The 22,534-nt window shown below is 43.1% G+C and overlaps 1 protein-coding gene across 2 annotated transcripts in view; it reads left to right on the forward strand.

Moving 5' to 3' along the window:
- Window positions 1–22,534, forward strand: part of DNAH3 (dynein axonemal heavy chain 3) — a 952,415-nt gene that overhangs the window by 633,038 nt on the left and 296,843 nt on the right. For both annotated transcript variants that reach the window (XM_063934423.1, XM_063934424.1), the window contains 4 exons: window positions 7,474–7,587; window positions 10,791–10,967; window positions 12,618–12,709; window positions 20,210–20,429. In XM_063934423.1, the coding sequence (XP_063790493.1) occupies window positions 7,474–7,587; window positions 10,791–10,967; window positions 12,618–12,709; window positions 20,210–20,429 (603 nt within the window). The remainder of the gene's footprint in view (window positions 1–7,473; window positions 7,588–10,790; window positions 10,968–12,617; window positions 12,710–20,209; window positions 20,430–22,534) is intronic.

A 22,534-nucleotide genomic window follows, 5' to 3' on the forward strand; every position in this document is an offset into this window, starting at 1 on the left:
TTGACTAAGCAGCACTTTTCATAGCCACAACGTCATCACCATGTTGCGGTTGCTGGATTTAAAAGAGCAATAATATTAAACATAACACCTCTCATGATTTGTATTTAATATTGCTAGCCCTTTGAGTGCAGTAGCGAAGATGCAGAAATTTTGAATAGTGCAGGTTAGAAAAATATTCCCCATGATATCGCCCACGTGTCGTGTTCTTAATAGGGAAATATAGAGAATATGGCACAACTGTGAATATGTGTAGGACAAGCCACGTTCCAATTTATAGCAAGAATGTGATAAAAGCACTTGCTAGTGAGGCAAAGATGACGGGGACGTGCGGTGAGGTAAATGGCTGAGGAAGCGCTGGCTAGTGCCAGAGCCACATATACACACAATAAATGAGCCAAAGAGTTCATGTGAGCAATATACACAGGTGCAGCAGTATATACTTCTATAAATTTGGCACTCGTCCAGGAGACTTGCCCACTCTTCCGGGGGCCAGGGAGTGCCACCTGATTTTCGAGGGTGTCTCGGCCATCCGGGAGAGTAGGAAAGTATGGACTGAAGTCCCAGGGCCTGACAGAGAGGGGGGACCATCCCTTGCTCCTACCCAAGGGCATAGCTACCATGGACGCAGAGGGTGAGGTTGCTATGGAGCCTGCAACACCTACCCACAATTTCTGAAGGCAGCCCTGCAACCCGGGTAGCTTTGCAGTCTTCCATGATGCAGATGGGAAGACAACCTGATCACATCACATATCTGCACTTTGTTGGACAGTTTCAAAAGTCAAACTATTGTTTAAGGAAAAACCTTGTGTAGGTTGGAGCAGTGGTGGTTCTTAAATTGATTTCCCCAGCATGGTAATCGTGAGCGGTAACCACATTAATATATAGGGCAAAGGGAAAAAGTGCTTGTGAAAACATCAGTTTTCTCCAGCAAAACAGCGTTTCATTTTTGAAAAATCATCCCATGTTCAAAACCGAAAAACTTTAAACCAGTGGTTAACAAACTTTTTTGAGTCACGACTCACTGCACTACTAGGACAAACATTTCAGAAAAAAATATAAAATTAAGTAAATTGTGTTTATACAGTATGTCATCCTTAGGATCAGTTATAAGATGAGCGACAAGATTCACTTATGTTTGGCCACATATGTTATGACTGGAAGCCACCAGCACTGGTTTTACCTACTACATTGACTTTAAATAATTTGAATTGGTCTTGAAGCACCAACCTAGGGCGCCCCTGTAAGTACCCTGAGGTATAAAGTTTGGGATACACTGCCTTAAACCATATTTTTATGGGCCAGTGCTTTGGCCTTGACCCCTAGGTTCAAATTTGCTAGCCAGCCCCTGACTTAGAGGACCTTGTTCCAAATGGTTGAAGATTCTATGACCTGGGTTTAACTTTTAGCTTCCATACCAGATTCTTTGTTTAGCACCACCCCAATTACACAGTCCTTGTCTGTTAGACATGGTGGTCAGCCCATAATGCTATAGGGCTGTTTCTCTGCTGAAGGTACTGTATAAACATCTATTTAGATAGAGGACAAAATGTATGAAGCAAGATATAGACAAATCTGCAGCAGTCTCCAAGGAGTCAATTCAGTTGTTTTCCCCCGTGGTTGTCACTAGTGGGTGCCCAATGGAGCAATTCACCATTCAGGTGCAAATTCTGCCGGGGGGACACCTTTATCCTTGTAGCCTCCTGAGGTGGCGAGAAGAAATATGTAAACGGCAAATTAAGCACCATAAGCAGGACTTTAAATGGGGTTAGCTGCTATAAGTGGCTCGACTCTGTCTATTTGGATGCAAACAAGCACAATAATTAATAGGCACCCAGAACAATTGAATTGCTCCATCGGACAACCAATTTTTATAGTGGTGCCAAAAAAATCACATTCCCCATAAGAGTCTTAGGACTTGGGAGAAAAATAATTTTCCTGCAATGGCCTGAAGCATGCAGCAGTTCACGGCTTAATCCTAGAAAAGAAAGATGAATAAAGCTGGTAAAGGATTAGTCAAGTCGACTCACAGCTAATGTGCTTATACCAAGTATTAAAACAAGTATCACAACAATACTTATGTAAATGATTGTCTTTCTTATATTTGTAAAGCTTAAGATTTGCTTTTATTTGGCATTAGGGTATTTTGCATAAGAAGTCCTTAATAAATCCATTTTGATTCCATGACAGAAAATATAAAGTGAAACATGGCTAAGTAGATGAATTCTTTTTATAGAAAGACAATTGTCTGCTTGTCAGCACCACTGCAAACCTGTGCGTATCTAACATGAGGAATGTATTCATATTTTCATCAAAATATTGAACCTTGCACCCAACGTACAGATTCCTGTTTTTCTGCAATTTCCTAGACTACCATATATTCTTCACACACCATTAAATGGCAGCTAATATGTACTGGCATCCCAGACACAGAGGGTAACATCTAGGCAGGTATTGAACACTTTTTATAGTACAAGATCTGATTTGACTGTAAGACCTTCGCTAATTCTCAGGTTTTCACTTAATCTGTCAAATAAGTATGTAACATAGTAACATAGTATCTAAGGTTGAAAAAAGACAATTGTCCATCGAGTTTGTGGTCTCCTATGCACGATTATGATGTATAAAATTTTGACTGAAGTTGATGACTGCCGTTACGTATTACCCCTCTTTTTTATAATAACCATAGTGCGTGACTATGCCCCGTAACCCTGGATATCCTTATCCATTAGGAATTTGTCTAACCCATTCTTAAAGGTGTTGACTGAGTCGGCCATTACAACTCCCTCAGGCAGGGAATTCCAAACATGTATCGTCCTTACCGTAAAAGCCTTTACGCCGTATTGTGCGGAATCTCCTCTCCTCTAACCTGAATGAGTGTCCACGAGTTCTCTGTGTTGATCTAACCAAAAACAGGTCCTGCGCAAGATCTGTATATTGTCCCCTTATATATTTGTAAATGTTGATCGTGTCCCCTCTTAATCTCCTCTTTTCCAGTGTAAACATGCCTAGTATTGCAAGACTTTCCTCGTATTCCAGCGTTTCCATACCCTTAATTAGTTTGGTCGCCCGCCTTTGAAACTTTTCTAGCTCCAGGATATCCTTTTTGTAGTAAGGTGCCCAGAATTGTACACAGTATTCAAGGTGTGGCCTCACAAGTGATTTATATAATGGGAGTATAATACTCTCGTCCCTAGCATCAATTCCCCGTTTTATGCATGCTAATATCTTATTAGCCTTCTTTGCTGCAGTCCTACTTTGGGTACTACTGCTTAGTTTGCTATCTATGAGGACACCTAAGTCCTTTTCCAGTACAGAATCCCCTAATTTTACCCCATTTAGTAGGTAGGTGTTATTTTTGTTCTTGTTACCACAGTGCATTACCTTACACTTGTCTGTATTGAAGCGCATTCTCCATTTCGCTGCCCAAGCTGCTAGTTTAACTAAGTCGTTCTGAAGCGACTCAGCATCCCCCTCCGCATTTATAACTTTACACAATTTGGTATCATCTGCAAAAATTGACACCATGCTCTCTAGACCTTCTGTTAGGTCGTTAATGAAAATATTGAACAATAGCGGTCCTAATACTGAGCCTTGCGGCACACCACTTAGCACTTCAGTCCAAGTTGAAAAAGATCCATTAACCACAACGCGCTGCTCCCTATTATTTAACCAGTTTTTGACCCAAGTGCATATTGTGCTTCCTAGCCCTGATTCTTGTAGCTTGTAGATAAGTCTCATGTGTGGTACAGTGTCGAATGCTTTGGCAAAATCTAAAAAGATTACACCCACCTCTTTACCCTGATCTAGGTTTGCGCTTACTGTTTCATAAAAGCCAAATAAGTTGGTTTGACAGGATCTGTCCTTCATAAACCCATGTTGATTCCTTTTAATTACCTTATTGACTTCAAGGAACTTCTGAATACTATCTCTTAGAATACCTTCCAATACTTTCCCCACTATAGATGTAAGACTAACTGGTCTATAATTACCTGGTTCAGCTTTACTTCCCTTTTTGAATATAGGCACTACTTCCGCTATACGCCAGTCTTTGGGAACCATACCTGATATTACTGAATCCTTAAAGATCAAAAATAGCGGTTTTGCAAGTACAGAGTGAAGCTCCATTAGAACCCTTGGGTGAATACCATCGGGACCTGGTGACTTATTAATCTTTGAATGTTTTAATCGGTCACAGACTACTTCCTCGCTTAAATAAGTACCTATCAGTGGGATATTCTCATTATTGAGATTATGTGTTAGTCCCTGAATTGGGTCCTCTCTAGTAAATACTGTTGAAAAAAACTAATTTAGTGTGTCCGCTATGTCATTATAATTTTTGCTTAAGACTCCCAACTTGTCTTTTAAAGGGCCTATACTCTCCTTCTTTAATCTCTTGCTATTAATGTATTTAAATAATTTTTTGGGATTCGCTTTGCTTTCCTTTGCTACTAGTTTTTTAGTTTCTACTTTAGCCGCTCTTATTTCCTTTTTGCATATTTTGTTACATTCCTTATAGTGCTGAAATGACTCTGCTTCCCCGTCAGACTTGTATTTTTTAAATGCTCGCCTTTTCTTGCCCATAAGTTCCTTTATCTTTTTGTTAAGCCACATCGGTTTATGATTTTTATTCCTTTTTTTGCTGCTCGTAGGAATAAATTTGAGTGTATTTTTAGCTAGCAGGAATTTTAGTACTTCCCATTTCTCCGTAGTATTTTTTCCTAAAAACAAACCTTCCCATTCAATGTCCCTGAAAAATACCCTTATCTTTTCAAAATTCGCTTTGCTAAAGTTTAGAGTCCTAGTTGAGCCAGTATAGGGCTGTTTATGAAAACTGATATTGAATGTGACCATATTGTGGTCGCTGTTTCCTATGGGTTCCCCTACTATAATACCTGATACCAAATACCCATTGTTTGTTAATACCAGGTCTAATATTGCATTGTACCTAGTTGGTTCCTCAATTAGTTGAACTAAGTAGTTATCATTAAGTGTGTTTAAAAACATATTGCCCCTAGCAGTATCACATGAATCGTTTTTCCAGTTTATCTCTAGATAGTTAAAATCTCCCATCACTACTATGTCTCCTACTCCTGCTGCTCTTTCAATTTGCTTTAGTAACAATTCCTCATCAGATGCGTTGATCCCAGGCGGCCTATAGCATACACCCAATACTAACTTTTTTATTCCTTTTTCCCCCGCATGCAATTTCTACCCATAATGTCTCGACAGTGTCTACAGTCCCCTCCTGAATATTCTTCCCGTATATCAGGTTTTAAAAACGGCTATACGTAAAGACACACCCCTCCACCCTTTTTATTTAGTCTGTCTCTCCTAAACAGTGTAGAGCCCTCTAGATTGACTATCCAATCATGAGATTCATCCCACCAAGTTTCAGTAATGCCTATAATATCATACTGTTTGCGTGCTGCAAGTATTTCTAGTTCGCCCTTTTTACCAGTAATGCTTCTGGCGTTTACATACATACAACTAAGATAAGTATTTTCCCTTGCGTTAGGGACATCTTTCACCTTATGTAGCAATGATGACCTGTAATCGTCATTGGTTAGTGCTTTGGTAAAATCTCTTTTAGTACCCATGTTAGTAACCTTACCGCCTCCTCTGTGTCTAGTGATATGCCTCCCTAACCTATACTGTACATGCCTTTTTTCAGGTCATCTTCATTTCACACTCATATTAGAATACATTACTGTATCCACGTCAGCAAAGCTTTTGCTTGAAAAATTTCCTTTAACAGTCCCAATCCTGGGGCCTGTGTGGTCTATACCCCAGTTTTGCTTATTTACAGGGGCGATGAGACAGGAGGGAAGTGGGTACAAAGTACATGGGGTACCCACGACCATCTCAGCATGTATATAGGCCCTCAGCATGTATATAGGCCATGTTGTTCACAATGAGTAATGGTTAGTCCTCCACGTCCTAGTATTGCATATTGGTCAGCGTATAGGGGGCGTATTCGGCACACAGGTGGGCTGTCTGGGAGGCGTGTTGGCATGGTGGCATCATCATGACTCCTCCTCCCACTCTACAGTGCCGAGAAAACTGGCACTGTATAGTGTGTGTGTGTAAGGGGGGGCTACAATAACGCAAAGGGTGGATTGGTCACAGGGCTCTCCAGGAAGATTCCTGGTAGGCCGACGTGTCTGTGGGGCCTGTTTTGTGTGTTGTGGCCCCACCCCCCACATGACTGGCAGCCCCCCACACTCAGTACACTGCATTGTCCCCATTCATTCTGTTATTCCATCTCTGCAGTAGAGCAACGCTGCCATCCAGTGATGCTGCCATGGCTACACGGTGTGTTATATCTCTTGTGCTGACCATGGCCACTTCTGCAAAATTTTACAGGGCCACTTTTGGTTCCCAATCCGTCCCTGGTCTCAGACACAACTGCAGCAAAAGATGCAAGAAAGGCCGCAATTGTGTACAATCAGGCCCTATGAGGAGGGATCCCGCTCCTCCCAACAGACTCCATCCCCTCATCAGACTGCACCCCCATTAGGGTTGCTTCATACATTTCATAAATTTCCCGGGCTGGTTTTCCATCCCAATCTGCTCCTGGATGATGCATAAATCGCGCCATCGGTTCCCCTTGGCCCGCCTACTTGTGCTCTATTGTGGGTGGCCAAGGGGAGGAACGCAGGGCTGGAGGGGCGCACACCCTTCTGAGGGACCGAGAGCTCCACCCGATTTTTGAGATCCTTCCGGCCATTCCAGGAGGGTAGGCAAGTATGTAGTATTGGGGCCCAGTAGCTCGCCTAGTAGCTAAAGGCCAGTACACATGTGTGATTTTATCCAGAGATGTGTGCTGAACAATCTAGCACGAACGCTCAGCACACATCTCTCCCCTCACTCAGCACAGTGCGATGTGTGCTGAGCAAGGAGGGGTGGGCGGGGAGGGGACGCTTATTTCACCCAGCGGGTGAAATGAGCGATGTGCTGGATTGTGCCTGCATGCAGGCCAATCTAGCACAGCCGAAAGTGCCGCGCAGGGCCGCGCATCGCTATCTCTGGGGGGCATACACACGAGAGATCCATGCTTAGCTTCTAAGCAATCCAGTCAGATTGCTTAGATTTTAAGCACAGATTTTTACGTGTGTACCCCCTTAAAGCTAACAGGTACATACTTACAATATTCCTGTGACTAAAGTTCATGCCACACTAGGTGATTTATAGCCAGTCTACATTACTACTACATTGGCTTCTACAGTATATGATATTCTAGAAGACACCAGGACAGTGCTAATTAGAATTTGCTCCATGAGCTTTAAAAAGGTGAGTCATGTATAAGTGAATACTGTACATAGGAAATTACATCTGGATTATTACCGTATGTAATTACATAGACATATATAGTTGGAGAAAGATTAATTCCCATACATGTTAGAGTGTGCCAATTCACCATGTAAAGAGCATATAATGTAATACAGAAATGTTTTTCTGCTGTTTCTCCCTCAGTGTGTCGTGTTTAATTGCTCAGATGGCCTTGACTATAAAGCTATGGGCAAATTCTTCAAAGGCCTAGCGCAGTCTGGAGCCTGGGCCTGTTTTGACGAATTCAACCGAATTGAGGTAAATTTCTGTTTACATTTCTTAAAGGTCAACTCTACATTTCTGAAGATTTGTGTGTAGGAAGCCAATGCTATATGTATTATGGGACTAATTAAATTATCCACTGGTTGTGTCTCTGCTTCCGGGTAAGCCCATCATGACAGCACGAATATGACAGCCGCCCAGCTGGCCACATCCTCACCCATATACTAAAATTGTATTTCTATTATCCTTATAAAATGCTTTATTTAAGAAAAAAAATTGGGAGACATTGGGGATGATAGTAGTGTGTACACGCCCACATGGCACTGGCCACACCCACACAACACTGGTCACACCTCCTCCGCTTCTTACAATAAGTAATTGATAATTTTCAGGCCCAGTCTCATGTGGCTATAATCCAGCCCTGCCCAGAGGCAGCAGTTAATGTTGATTTCTTCTTGGCTCAGGAGGTGCGATCAGAAATCAGCCTTAACTGCTATCTCAGGGTTGTATGTGGGTTGATAGTTGGGTTTCTAAATAAATAAATCTGGACGCTTGACCCAGAAGCAGAGTGGGTGCGACACAACCCACAGGTAAATAAATCTGCCCCACAGTGTGCCAGAAAGTGCTGTTGAAATTGATAGATGTTGGTGTCGGAACGGTCAGTTCCGCTGACTGTTCTTACATTGCCCCCGCACTTTGGAGCGCAATCTTAAAGATAGAGGCTAAGTGGAATACATCCTTGTCCCTCTTTCACAGTGACAAGATCAGATGGCGTTGCACATGCGCAGAACACCAAACTGGCAGCCAAATTCCCTAAAGGAACACTATGGAGAAAACACAGGAGCGCACGCCATATTTCAGCAAATATCATGAATGCATTATTATTATACCATAATTTTCAGTATATCACATATACCAGCAATGTCTTATACTGTCTTATACTCTCCCTGCCCTGCTACTCTGCTGTGTGCGCTGTTGCTGCCGGCTGCCGCTGCACCCGTCAGAAATATGACAGGCAGTGGCGCCGGCTTCTCCAGTCACTTCCTCCCTCCCAGGAGCGCATGCAGTGGGGGTGTTCTCCCCCCTCTCCCTTCTCAGACTCAGACACTAACAGCCGGCTACTCCGTCCACACAGGCTGTCTCTCCTCTGTCACTGAACTTTAGGTAAGGAGCATTCTCTGTGCACTCCGTTCTCTGTGTCCTCTCCCGCTACATGCTGCATGGGAGCTGTCAGTGTTCAGGGAAGCCCGACATTCTCAATAGTGAGTTTAACTCTTTGAAATCCTTGATGTTTTCTACAGTAATTGCTCATAAAAGCTCCTGTTGCAAGTGTGTCCTTCTGATCTCTTTTTTTTACCAGAGCACTTTTTCTATCTATCTATCTATCTATCTATCTATCTATCTATCTATCTATCTAACATGTGTAATGGGCTCTACCAGGCGTAATGTGTAACATGTGTAATGGGCTCTATCTGGCGTAATGGGTAACATGTGTAATGAGCTCTACTAGGCTTAATGTGTAATGTGCTCTACCAGGCATAATGTGTAACATATGTAATTGGCTCTACCAGGCGTAATGTGAATAATGGGCTGTATCTGACGTAATATGTATAATGGGATCTATGTGGCATAATGTGTACAAGCGGCTCTACCAGGTGTAATGTGTACAAGCAGCTCTACCAGGCATAATGTGTCTAATGGGCTCTACCAGGTGTAATGTGTACAAGCGGCTCTACCAGGCGTAATGTGTATAATGGGCTCTACAAGGTGTAAGGTGTTTAATGGGCTCTACCTGGCGTAATGTACATAATGGGCTCTACCTGGCGTAATGTGCATAATGGGCTCTACCTGGCATAATGTGTGTAATGGGCTCTACCTGGCATAATGTGTATAATGGGCTCTACCAGGCGTAATGTGTATAATGGGCTCTACCTGGCATAATGTGTATAATGGGCTTTATCTGGCGTAATGTGTGTAATGAGCTCTACCTGGCATAATGTGTATAATGGGCTCTACCAGGCGTAATGTGTATAATGGGCTGTACCAAGCGTAATGTGTATAGGGGCTCTACCAGGTGTAATGTGTACAAGCGGCTCTACCAGGTGTTATGTGTATAATGGCCTCTACCTGGCATAATGTGTATAATGGGCTATATCTGGCGTAATATGTATAATGGGCTCTACCTGGCATAATGTGTATAGGGACTCTACCAGGTGTAATGTGTACAAGCGGCTCTACCAGACGTAATGTGTATAATGAGCTCCACCTGGCATAATATGTGTGATGGGCTCTACCTGACATAATGTGTATAAGAGGCTCTACCAGGTGTAATGTGTACAAGGGGCCACTCCCAGCTGCACTATAGAGTTCCATACAGGAGACCTGTCTAAGGTGGCCAGGAGCTAGGGGCACCAAACTGAAATTTTATCTTGGCCCGCCCAGCCAAAAAACGTTCTGACGCCCCTGGATATATCCCTTAGTCACATTATTCTTTAGTTATATTTCTGTAGCACACTTAAGAGTTGCTTGTATTTCATATACAGCATATATCTCAATCATGACTAATGAAATGTATTATTTATCATTTATTGTTTTAATAATGGGTAGGGAAATTGGTGTGAATTGTCTCTGTCATTTGTGTTGTGTAAATGTAGCTTATTTATTTCTTTGTCTTTTTTACATTAGTAATTTTTTTTCTTTGTGTTACTTTTCATGCACTTTGGGACTTATTCGGGTTGGATCACCTATGCGACCCAACCCGCATGCTCCAGATGTTTGGGAAACTGCGCACGTGCAGGAAAAGTTCCAGGACCAGTGTTGGGGAGTGGTAAGGCCAAGGACTGTGACGCTGTTGCAGTTTCCTTGGTGTCGCTAGCCAGGATTACACAGATTGCAGTTGCAGTCACAGGTCAGGATTACACAGATTGTAGTCGCAAATGAACATCGCGACCGATGATGGCGATGTTCATCCCGAACTGCAATAGCATCACAGTTTTTAGCAATCGCAAATGCAGAAAGAAGGTGGTATGCACCACCTCCTGCATTTTTATTGCTAAGGATCGGAATGCAGAACTGTTAAGAGCAGCTTTACAATTACCTTGCATTGCAATTACGATCCAACCTAAATAAGGCCCTTTATTTGTTATTGATGTTCCAGTGGAGGCTGTAATTTCTCCTTCTGTTTATTATTAGATTGTATACTATAGCTGATGTCACATGACGTATATTTGTACATCTAGGTGGAGGTACTGTCAGTAGTAGCCCAGCAGATTCTAAGCATACAGCAAGCAATCATAAGAAACATGAAAACGTTCTTATTTGAGGGATCTGAACTTACGCTCAACCCAACCTGTTCCGTGTTCATTACTATGAATCCTGGCTATGCAGGTCGTGCTGAACTTCCAGACAATCTAAAGGTACAGTATGGCAGCTATAATAATCAGCTATCAGATAGTACATTACCAACACTTCATACAACTTCTGTTTGGAAACAAAATCAACATGTGGAGAATACTTACCAAGGATTGTCGGCGTTTTGCAGTTGGGACCCTGATGCTGGCATTCTGGCAGTCTGGATACCCATCCCAGACACAGACATAGAAAGAAACCAACAGTAGCCATGTGCATCTAGCATACACATCACCAGCAGAAACAACATAAAATGCCTTGTGGACACATATCCATCCCTAAGCTTTTGAAGTGTTATGTTTGGTGCATCCATAGACTCAATGCTCTCCACAGTCATTATGCATCATTTTATACTTTTTTGTTCTCCAATTCTGTGTGAAATTCAGTTTCTTAGCAAGATGTATGTACAGGTGTCTGTTGTTGTGTTCTGTGAATGTTTTCGTACATGTCTTTTAGCTTTTCTGATACCAAGCAGTAGATGATTCATGGCCAAGAACCCAAAATCTGTATAAATGCCATTTTTAGCACCTTGTAAATGAATGAACATATGAGTATGTCTGAACTATGGGCCTAATTCAGAGTTGATCACAGCAGCAAACTTGTTAGCAGTTGGGCAAAACCATGTTATATCTGCAGGGGTGCAGATATAACATGTGCAAAGAGAGTTAGATTTGGGTGGAGTGTGTTCAAACTGAAATCTAGATTGCAGTGTAAAAATAAAGCAGCCAGTATTTACCCTGCACAGAAACATAATAACCCACCGAAATCTAACTCTCTGCACATGTTATATCTGCCCCCCCCCCCCCCATCCGCAGTGCACATGGTTTTGCCCAACTGCTAACAAATTTGCTGCTGCAATCAACTCTGAATTACCCCCTATAAGAGGTGTGAAACAAACGGTGCAGAGCCTCACAGTCACCTTCAACTTATTAATCAGATGCACATTTTATTGCTGAATATTAACATGATGTAACACCAAACGGACAATGTAATTGGCAGTAAATGTGTGATTGTCAAGAAGTATAAAGAGGGTCTGTCCTTACACCGTGTTCTGTCAGTTACAGCAATGAGGTCAGAGAAGGTAGGCAACCAATGCATTGACTTGAGGTGATGACCTGCATGTTGGATCTTTGCAGTGTCCCAGCTGCTCTGAGTCCTCCTCACATGCTTCCATGCCCGCGGCCTGCCCCATCTACCCCTGCAGTATGTGCGGGCAGTGTGTGTAGTACACTGAGCCAGTTGTGCAGACTGCTTGTTATGAGTGTCAGAAATACAACGGACATTCGCTTGACGATAGCTTTAGGCAACTTTCCAGATCAGTGAAGGATGTTTGCTTGCTCATCACCAGTGAATGACATGCCTGCTTTGTGACGTACTATGAATTAAGTGCTAGAGAGGCATGTTGCTGTCTAAGGAGCATTTTGACGGGACATGTGTGGCCGGGTTATTGAAGGGGCTTGTGTAGTATTTTGTACAAATCTTTCTTTTGGTTGGTTGAAATGGTCTGGTTTCTAGACTTTGTTGACCCCTGGCTTAAATATTTGTTTCAAAACAACATGCTGCCCATGCAATGGGCCCTCACATTCCTGAGAGTCCTACATCAAAATCATGCTTGAAAAATGAAAATAACATTGAACCTTGTCGGTTTGGTTTTTTAGGCATTATTCCGAACAGTCGCCATGATGGTCCCAGACTACGCACTAATTGGTGAAATATCTCTTTATTCCATGGGATTCTTGGACTCTAGAAGGTGAGTGCATACTTACAGGTGTTTTAAAGTCCATTGGACATTTGCCCGGGATGCAGTCATAAAGTCGATATTCACAGTGTCGACACCATTATATCGCAATTAGGAATAGGCTGCTATGGTTAGGCACTAGGGGAGGTTAGAGTTGGGCACTAGGGGCAGTTAGGGTTAGGCATTAGGGGGGTGGGGTTAGGCACAAGGGGGAGGTGTTAGGCATTAAGGAGAGGTTAGGGTTAGGAACTGGGGGGTGGGGTTATGCACGGGGGGGGGGGGGGGTTAGGCACTTTGGGGTGTTAGGGTTAGGCACTTGGGGATTTTAGGGTTTGTCTACTAGGGTTAGGTTAGAAATAGGTTCTAGGGAAAGGTGAGAGTTAGACACTGGGGGTTAGGTACTCGGGGGAGATTGTGGTAAGGCACTATGGGGAGGTTAAGGCTAGGCACTATGGGGTGGTTATGGTTAGGCACTAGGGGGAGGTTAGGGGGAGGTACTGAGAGAGCGGGGTTAGGCACTAGGGGGAGGTTATTGTTAGGCACTAGGGGGAGGTTAGGGGGAGGTACTGAGAGAGTGGGATTAGGCACTAGGGGGAGGTTATTGTTAGGCACTAGGGGGAGGTTAGGGTGAGGTACTGAGAGAGTGGGGTTAGGCACTAGGGCAGGCATGGCCAACCTGTGGCTCACCAGCTGTTGTGAATCTACATATCCCAGCATGCCTTGCCACAGTTTTAGCATTCCCTAGTAGCAAAACTGTGGCAGTGCATGCTGGGACATGTAGTTTCACAGCAGCTGGAGAGCCACAGGTTGGCCAGGCCTGCACTAGGGGAAGGTTATTGTTAGTCACTAGGGGGAGGTTAGGGTTAGGTACTGAGAGAGTTGTGTTAGGCACTAGGGGGAGGTTAGAGTCAGGCACTAGGGGGAGGTTAGGGTTAGGCACTAGGTTGAAGTTAGGGTTAGGTACTGAGAGAGTTAGGTGCTAGGGGGAGGTTAGGGTTAGGCACTAGGGAGAGGTTAGGGTTAGGTACTGAGAGAGTGGGGTTTGGCACTAGGGGGAGGAAAGGGTTAGGCACTAGGTGAAGGTTAGGGTTAGGCACTAGGAGGGCGGCGTTAAGGTTAGGCACTAGGGGGAGGGTTAGGTGTAGGTGTTAGGGTTAGAAATAGGGGCAGAATGCTCCCTATAACGCCGCTCATCCCATGGCTTGAGATTCTGCTGCCGTTGGGTCCAGTAAAACACTGCTAGACCACCAGGGATGGTTTATCAACATTATATCATGTCGATATTTCAGCAGTGCCCACATGATGAATGTCGACATTATGGATGTCGATATTCTCTTCTCGATGTTATAAATGTCGACCTAGCATACCACACTCCACTTGTCTAGATTGATTATTAGCTTGCATAAGCATACGTGTGCAAAGGGCAGATAGTAACATAGTAACATAGTGACACAGTAACATAGTTAATGTGGTTGAAAAGAGGCAAAATGCCCATCGGGTTCAACCTGTGTAAGATAAGGAGATTAGCTACAGTAACTGACTACCCTGCTCTGTGTTCATCATTAGGATTTTCTAAGGACTTTGCAAGGACCCCAGCTCATGTACAGTATGCACAGTTGTATTGTTCCGATGGTGCTGGGCTGTTCAAAGATTACTGTAGTTCTAAACAGCCTTGAGTTAATGAGCTGCAATTGAATTACAACTCCCAACCAGCTATGTTTTCTGCATTCTTGTTCTCCCAGGAGCCCTGCATACTGTACTTCATTAGCCTAGACATGAAGACAGGCTTCTAACACATCCTTTTACCAGACAGTTGCACAATATCGTAACAGACTGGTTATCTCATTAAATTGAATGTGACCATTCTTTACATTTTATTATTAAATAATGCAGATGGGAGATCAAACACTGCATCTGGCTTCTTGAAATGTATAACAGTATTAATAGTTTATTATATCACTGTCTAACTATTTATGTTAAATACTGGGTGCTTTCACTTGAGTTCTGATTCTGATCCATGACTGAAGTAATCCATTAAATGAGAGAAATTAACATGTTCCCCTATTTGGCTGTAATCTCAGATTTCATATGACTCTTGCAACAGCTTCAGGGCTTCCTTATGAAATAAATTAAGCAAATTAATCTGTATTTTGAGCTTTCTAAAATATTACGAAACACATATTAAGCACATTCTTCCAGCAGAATTTATCTGGATTATTATTTTCAGCTGACATTCTGGAAATGGAGAAATATATTAGGGAATATAGTCATGTTTGAAGAAACTATGTTTATGTCAGAGTCTTAAATGTGTTTTGGTACAGATAAACTTTTTACAAGTAATACCATGACAATATACAGATTTGGCCAGAGATTGGGGATAATGATGCGTGTCAGCAGCAGGCCGGCTGGTTTACAGTGTCAGTTAAACTTCTTCTTTACCATTCCATAATATCAATAATGTTTCTAAGTGTAGATTGACATGGGTAGAGAAATGATTATTAGATATGGGTTGTAAATCTTGCAGTCATTCTTGCTGTGAAATTTATTATTTAGTGATGTACTTTTATCAACAATCTTATACCTCCCAATGAGCAGTAATCCAACACAGATCACCTGTGCTATTCCTTTTCTGAAGGTCAGAATATATAATGGGATGTAGAATCCATTACAGCAGTGGTTCCCAGTCTTTCTTGAATCACTGCACCCTAGAGCATCTGAAAAAAAAATGTAAATAAATTATGCTTATCTGTCATCTTTGGGTTTAGTTATGTGCTGGTGCACAGGGCTGTGCTTCCACATATGTTATGATTGGTAGCCAGCCACCAGCACTAAGTTTTGCCTATGAAATTTCATTTGATGCAGCACTAAGTTTTGCCTATGAAATTTCATTTGATGCTGGACCACCAACCCCTGGCACCCCTGCAAATTCCCAGTAGCAACCCAGTGTGGGCACCACTGCATTGCAGGAAAGCACTCATGCGAGCACTCATGGAACATAGCGAGCACTCATGGAACATAGCGATCGGCTGCCTGTGCTAATTACTAAAGGGGCACACCTCCCAACAATTGCTTATACCAAATTTCTCACAGTCTGTGCGCTCCAGTGTGATATGCATGAGAAAGGGGCGTGGTTATGCTATACACAGGCATGGTCACGTTGGAGTGTGTTGTGTTCCCCCAGGGATGTCCCACTCTTCAATATGGTCCTTCGCTGGTACTCACGGCATTGTTAGGACACCCAGTTATCCTGGAATTGGGACAAAAATATTCTCAAATTAGTAGGGTTGCGCCTAAAATAAGCACATTGGGGAGTATGGAAGTGGGCGGGATTTAATTAAATATAAAGTGAGTATGATATTAAACATATAGAAAACATTCAAAGTGTAAATAGCTTTTAAAATGTGTATTTGCCAATATACAAAGAATAAGGATTAGGCTCAATACAGTGAAGTACTCTTTGTCTTATATTAGGGCCAGTTAAATAAAATTTCAGGTGGTGGCACTTTTTTACCATGGCATGATTATACCACTGCTCCCAACACAGTAAAAATAACTTAAGACGCATTAGTATAAACTAATGACTAGACTTTGTAAGTCAAGTAAAAATAAAGGGGTGAAAATAACAAAGATACAAATATCCCAATATGGAAATTGAGCTACAGTATGCCTATAATGGCATCATTCAGATTGAATTGACCTAAAACAGGTAGTTCTAAGGTGATTTTCAAGTATGATGATGCTAACAAATTGTCATCTAATAACCAACTGCCTCTCTGTACATGAACCATGTAGATAAACACAATGGGGTAGATGTATTAACCTGGAGAAGGCATAAGGAAGAGATAAACCAGCGATATGTGCAAGGTGATAAAGGCACCAGCCAATCAGCTCCAATATGTAAATTAACAGTTAGGATCTGATTGGCTGGTGCTTTTATCACCTTGAACATATCACTGGTTTATCACTTCCTTATGCCTTCTCCAGGTTAATACATCTGCCCCAATGTTTGTTTCACTGCTGCCACATGCTACCACAAAACATATACAAGGCCACAGATACTAGAAAAACACTTTAATAAGTGCTACGATAATACCAGGGGTAGATGTACGTAATATTTGCACCCTAAGCGCTGGCCCATGTATTATTTAAGACAATACTGGTGGTAGATAAAAGCAGAATGAACAGAATACTTCTTGTTTATGTAGATTTATGAAACTGCAGGTAATTAATGGCCTCTGCTCGTTTTCAGTAAACGGACATGAGCAGAAACTGGCTGTGCTCCATAATTCATAATGGCTGACATTTGAATAGTGTCGCCTGGGAGATCCTGGAGTATGTGGTACTGGAATAGGGGGGACCAGTCACATTGTGAGTCACATCATTGCTGCTCTACCCCCTGCTGGACAATGCCACGATTAACAGCAGTGTGCAGATTCACTGCCAATCACATCATCAAGACCCCCAGACCGCCCATATCACTATGGATGGAGGCTGGTCTATATGGGAGTGTGGGAGAACTAGTGTCCTGGACATTCTGCAAGAGTAGGCAAGAGTAGCTGTACCAGTAATGGCCCAGAGCAGGTTATAGGACTGTAGCTCCCCTGCACAAGTCACAACTCCTCTCTTCAGCAAAATCAGGTATAGAGCTTCCATATTTCATACTAAATGAAATGCTACACATTGGAATAACAAGGCCTGTTTTGTTTGTCATCTAATAAATTCCTTCTGATGAAAGCAAAAAAAAAAAAAAAAAAAAAAGCGTGACTTTCATGCAGGCAACTAAATCTCTGCCTCCCTCACTATGTCTGCACACGGTCATTTTTATTACTGTCTCTACTCTGTTTTGTATTTTGAGCAGAGAATAGAAATCATTGATTAAAGCCTAAAGGGGGGGGGGGGGGGGCAGTGCACATGGGTGTTCTAGTTTTATAAATTACAGAGGACGGAGAGGAGAAAGTAGAACCTGCTGTACTTTCCCTGTTCCTGCTCTGACAGCACCCATGTCAGCCCTTAAATATAGAGAGATGTCCTTGTAACAAAACACAACGAGTAAAAATAGGAACAAAAAACAGACATGTCCACATACTGTAGCCTTAGACTTGTGTCTTCTTGTCTAGCGCTCAATGTGGCCCTAAATAATACGCAGGATACATACAATTATGTTTTATTTATAAGCAGCACAGATCCTTTGGGAGCCAGGGAATTGTCTGAAAAAGAAAAAAGTAATTGGTATGTTTGAATTCAGGATAGGAGAGATATAACAAAAAGATGTGGGGAGTTGTGCCAATGTGATGGTGAGATAAAGTACAGTAAATCAAAGGATCTTCTTTAAAAATTCTGTTAACTTCACAGGCTTGTCCTTGTGGGTGTCCTCATGTGGAATTGATGAATCAATAATAGTGAGGTTTATCCAAAAAGATGGGTGATATAAAGAGTAAAGACATACTGGTGAAGGTAGATGTAAATAATGAATCCCCTTCTATATAATGCTTACAAGATAAATTCTTGTTAGATGGCGTTCAACAATCTCAGATAATATCTGGTCACCAGATGTAGATGATACAGCTACAGATGATCTCATGGGAGAAGAAGGAGATTCACACAATAGTGTCTTAAAATGAAGACCTTTCATTCTACAGAAAACCAATAAAATACATAAATCAGTAGGACCAAGGTATACTTAAACAATCAGGTTCAAACCATACCAGTTGGAGATGGAAAACAGGCAAGATATAAGGCTCTGGATCCTCCAAGCAGCTGGAAACACTCTCATCTGGCTTGTTGATGAAGAAAAGTGTCTGGATCAGTGGCCTGGAGACTAGAAAAGCCAACACATTTAAAGCTCACTCAGCTCTTCTACAAGGCTGAGAGTTTAAGGATCTCCACATTTCTGGTTCTGGAGAGAACCTGGTACGTAAGGCGCCTATTGTCAGTAGAGCCCCCAAGTGTTGCCCATTTATTTGTCTGAATTCAACACAGGATCTTCCCCTGAAAATGAGGGTATTCATTCTGTATGTTAGGAGATAATTATTTTATACTGACATAAGTCAGACTAGGGGAGGCCATCGGAAAACCAATGGTTTTCAACATGGCCATAACTGAACATCTCGCTGATGTGGCCCTGGTTGGCAGTCATAGATGTTTCCATTTCCATGTAGATGCATTTGCTATTCGATGCTGGGATTGCAGTGGTTACCACCATCACTTGCTACTTTCTGATGGATGCTTTCCGATGGCTGCAGGTGTCACTCCTGCTCCTTCTTCAGTCTGACTGTTTTGTGGTATAATTACCACAGACTAAGGCTGTGTACACACTAGGGAGATGTCGGGACAATTTGCCGTATTGTACCCACTATTGCGTGCTCCTGTGGGTCACATATGACATCTTCTGGTCGGCCCTGCAGCACGGCCAACCAGAAGATATTGTGTGTGACCCGGTGCAGTGTAATGAAGGACGGAATGAGATGTCGCTCCACCCTTCATTACATCGTCTGGTGTGTATGGGCAATCTGGCTGTAGTATGTACCCAGCCTAAGTCTGCAACTTAGATCATGTTTACTGCAGCAGGAATGAATAGTCCATCGGCAGGTGCATAGTGTCATCAAATGGTCTAATCATTTAATTGAGAATAACTGTTTTATAACTACACATTTACAGATTTCAGTCATAGGGGGATTGTTTGAAAAGTCGGTTGGGTGTCTGTTTTTTCCTGTCTATTAGATAGGAAAAAACAGACACCCAACTGACTTTTCAAACAATTGAATACCCCCATAGTGTTTGATATTTATTATATGTGAATCTGTTAAATCGATGGGCCTGATTCAGTGATGATCACAGAAAACTTCACTGCTGCATCCTAGATGTGTAAATATACTAATGCAGTAGAGGCATTTGTAGGAAAAAGACGCCTCCTGCAAGCAGCTGTGATCTGAGTGCTGTATCCGAAGATGCAGCATCGGATCACCATCGCGACCATCGGTCAACCTATCAGCAGCGTTGGTCATCTCAGTAAGCCAAAGCTCAGAATGACCGCCAGAACTGCTCAGCCAGGCAAGGAAATCTGTGTCAGAAGACGCACACCCTAGCCTTATCACTCCCATAAAATGGGGACAACAAGCCTCCATTTTCAGAAACGCTCTATGGGTGGAATTCAAATGTTTGAAAAGTCGGTTGGGTGTCTGTTTTTTCCTGTCTATTATATAGGAAAAAACAGACACCCAACTGACTTTTCAAACATTTGAATCTCCCCCTATGTGCCCATCAATCAGGGTGCGGCTTAGGGTGCACTGCGTGCGATCATGCAGTATCCGTTTTACACATGAATAGTCCATATCCACCCACTGTCAGAGATGTACGCAAACCCTCGGGTTTGCATATATGTCTGAATCAGGCCCTATATTCCTACACGTACAGGAGACCTGGTTGAAAATGTGACAGTTTTATGATAAAAAGCTACCCTTAGAAAAACAAAATCTAAATGCTTTACCTCATCTGTCTTTGTTTTCTTTATAGCCTGGCACAGAAGATTGTTGCCACCTACAGACTGTGTTCAGAACAGCTGTCGTCTCAGCACCATTATGACTATGGCATGCGTGCAGTGAAATCTGTCCTGACTGCAGCTGGAAACCTCAAGCTTAAATATCCAGAAGAGGATGAGAGTGTGCTCCTACTGCGGGCACTACTGGATGTCAACCTGGCCAAGTTCTTGGCTCAAGATGTGCCTCTCTTTCAGGTAATGAGTGCACTGCAATATCATTTGTCAGGCATTTTATTTGACTGCTTCATTAAATTAAAACAGCTAGTTAAAGTTAACCTATCTCCAAGACAAGCTGTTCGCTGTCTATACACAAACTCACTGTCATGGTGTACACAGTATAAATAAATAACACACAATATTGAGGATAGTGGACCTTATTCAGCTTCGGTTTCAGCTTTGCTAATTTAGCAAAACTGCAACTGCTAGCACTCGCATGCCAGGAGCCGCCCAGCACAGGGCAAGGCCGCCCAGCATGCTAATGGCCGCCAGCAATGCGATCACAACACATCGCAGACCCAGCAAAATACGGGTAGCCCCCTGACTGCGCAGCCTGGCTGTGAAGGCAGTCGGACCGCCACCTCTTACCTGTTGCAGGCCAACCTGAAAACAGGCCAGACCTGCCCCACATTTTCACCACAATGCCCCCGCAACTCTGCGCTGTGACCGCTTCTGCCTGTCAATCAGGTAGAGGTGCTCGCATCACTGTGATGCAATCGCATTGCCCCGGCCCGAGCACGCGCAGAATGGGCCCTGCACATGCCCACTGAGCTGAAAATCGGCACTGTGTCCCATTAAATCACAATATACATTATGTAAGCCATTCATTGCTGACAGGTTGGCTTCCTGATCCCAGTGAAGATGCATTTTTGTAGTGAGTTGACCTGACCCACAAGTGACTGGCTAGGGGCCAGTTGGCAAGTAAAAGCAGATTGGTGCACAACGCTAGTCTGTCAGCTCCAAAGCTAATATATTGTGAGGTTATCCTTGCCGGTGTGTACACTACTGAATGGTGCACATTGGGACTCGTAGATTCACAGCAAATTGTCAGTCTCTAGTAGAATCATTATTAGTATACTTTAATACTGTCATGTGTGTGTGTGTGTGTGTGTGTGTGTGTGTGTGTGTGTGTGTGTGTGTGTGTGTGTGTGTGTGTGTGTGTGTGTGTGTGTGTGTGTGTGTGTGTGTGTTACCTCTGCTTCCATTACACGGTTATTACATTAGGTGCTTCAATTAATCTTTTACATCAGGGATGGCCAACCAGTCAGAGGCAGAGAGCCAGAAAAGAACTGTAGTCAAGGATAAAAGCCACTATTGGCGTGTGCCTAGTTGTCACAAAGCCACACCCCATTTATGTGTGCACACCTTTTGGTATGACATTTGTAGGAGTATGATCTTGTGTCATAACCCCCGTTATTAGTCATGTTGTACAGTGCCACATACATATAATGCCCCAGTACAGTGCCACATAGATATAAAAACACCAAAAAATGGGTGCCTCCTCAGTGCCAGATACATATATGCCCCCACAGTGCCTGGTACACATATGCCCCACAGTGCCAGATACATATATGCCCCACAGTGCCAAATACATATATGCCCCACAGTGCCAGCTACATATATGCCTCCAGTGCCAGATACACGTGTCCCCACAGTGCCAGGTACACATATGCCCCACAGTGCCAGATACATATATGTACCACAGTGCCAAATACATATATGTCCACAGTGCCAGATGCATATATGGCCTCAGTGCCAGATACACATGACCCCACAATGCCAGATACATATATGCCCCACAGTGGCAAGTACATATAAACCCCACAGTGCCAGATACATATATGGCCCACAGTGCCAGATACATATATGGCCCACAGTGCCAGATACATATATGCCCCACAGTGCTAGATACATATATGCCCCCAGTGCCAGTTACACATGTCCCCACAGTGCCAGATCATATATGCCCCACAGTGCCAGGTACACATATGCCCCCACATTGCCAGATACATATGTCTCCACAGTGCCAGATACATATATGCCCCCACAGTGCCAGATACACATGTCCCCACAGTGCAGATACACACATCCCCACAGTGCCAGATATGCCCCCAGTCCTAGATACACATGTCCCCACAGTGCCAGATATGCCCCCAGTGCCAGATACACACATCCCCACAGTGCCAGATATGCCCCCAGTGCCAGATACATACGTCCCCACAGTGTCAGATATGGCCCCAGTGCCAGATATACACGTCCCCACAGTGTGTACCCCCCAAGAGCAGCTCACCGCACTGAGGGCA

This window comes from Pseudophryne corroboree, chromosome 7 (assembly GCF_028390025.1).
Source record: "Pseudophryne corroboree isolate aPseCor3 chromosome 7, aPseCor3.hap2, whole genome shotgun sequence".
Classification (NCBI taxonomy): domain Eukaryota; kingdom Metazoa; phylum Chordata; class Amphibia; order Anura; family Myobatrachidae; genus Pseudophryne; species Pseudophryne corroboree.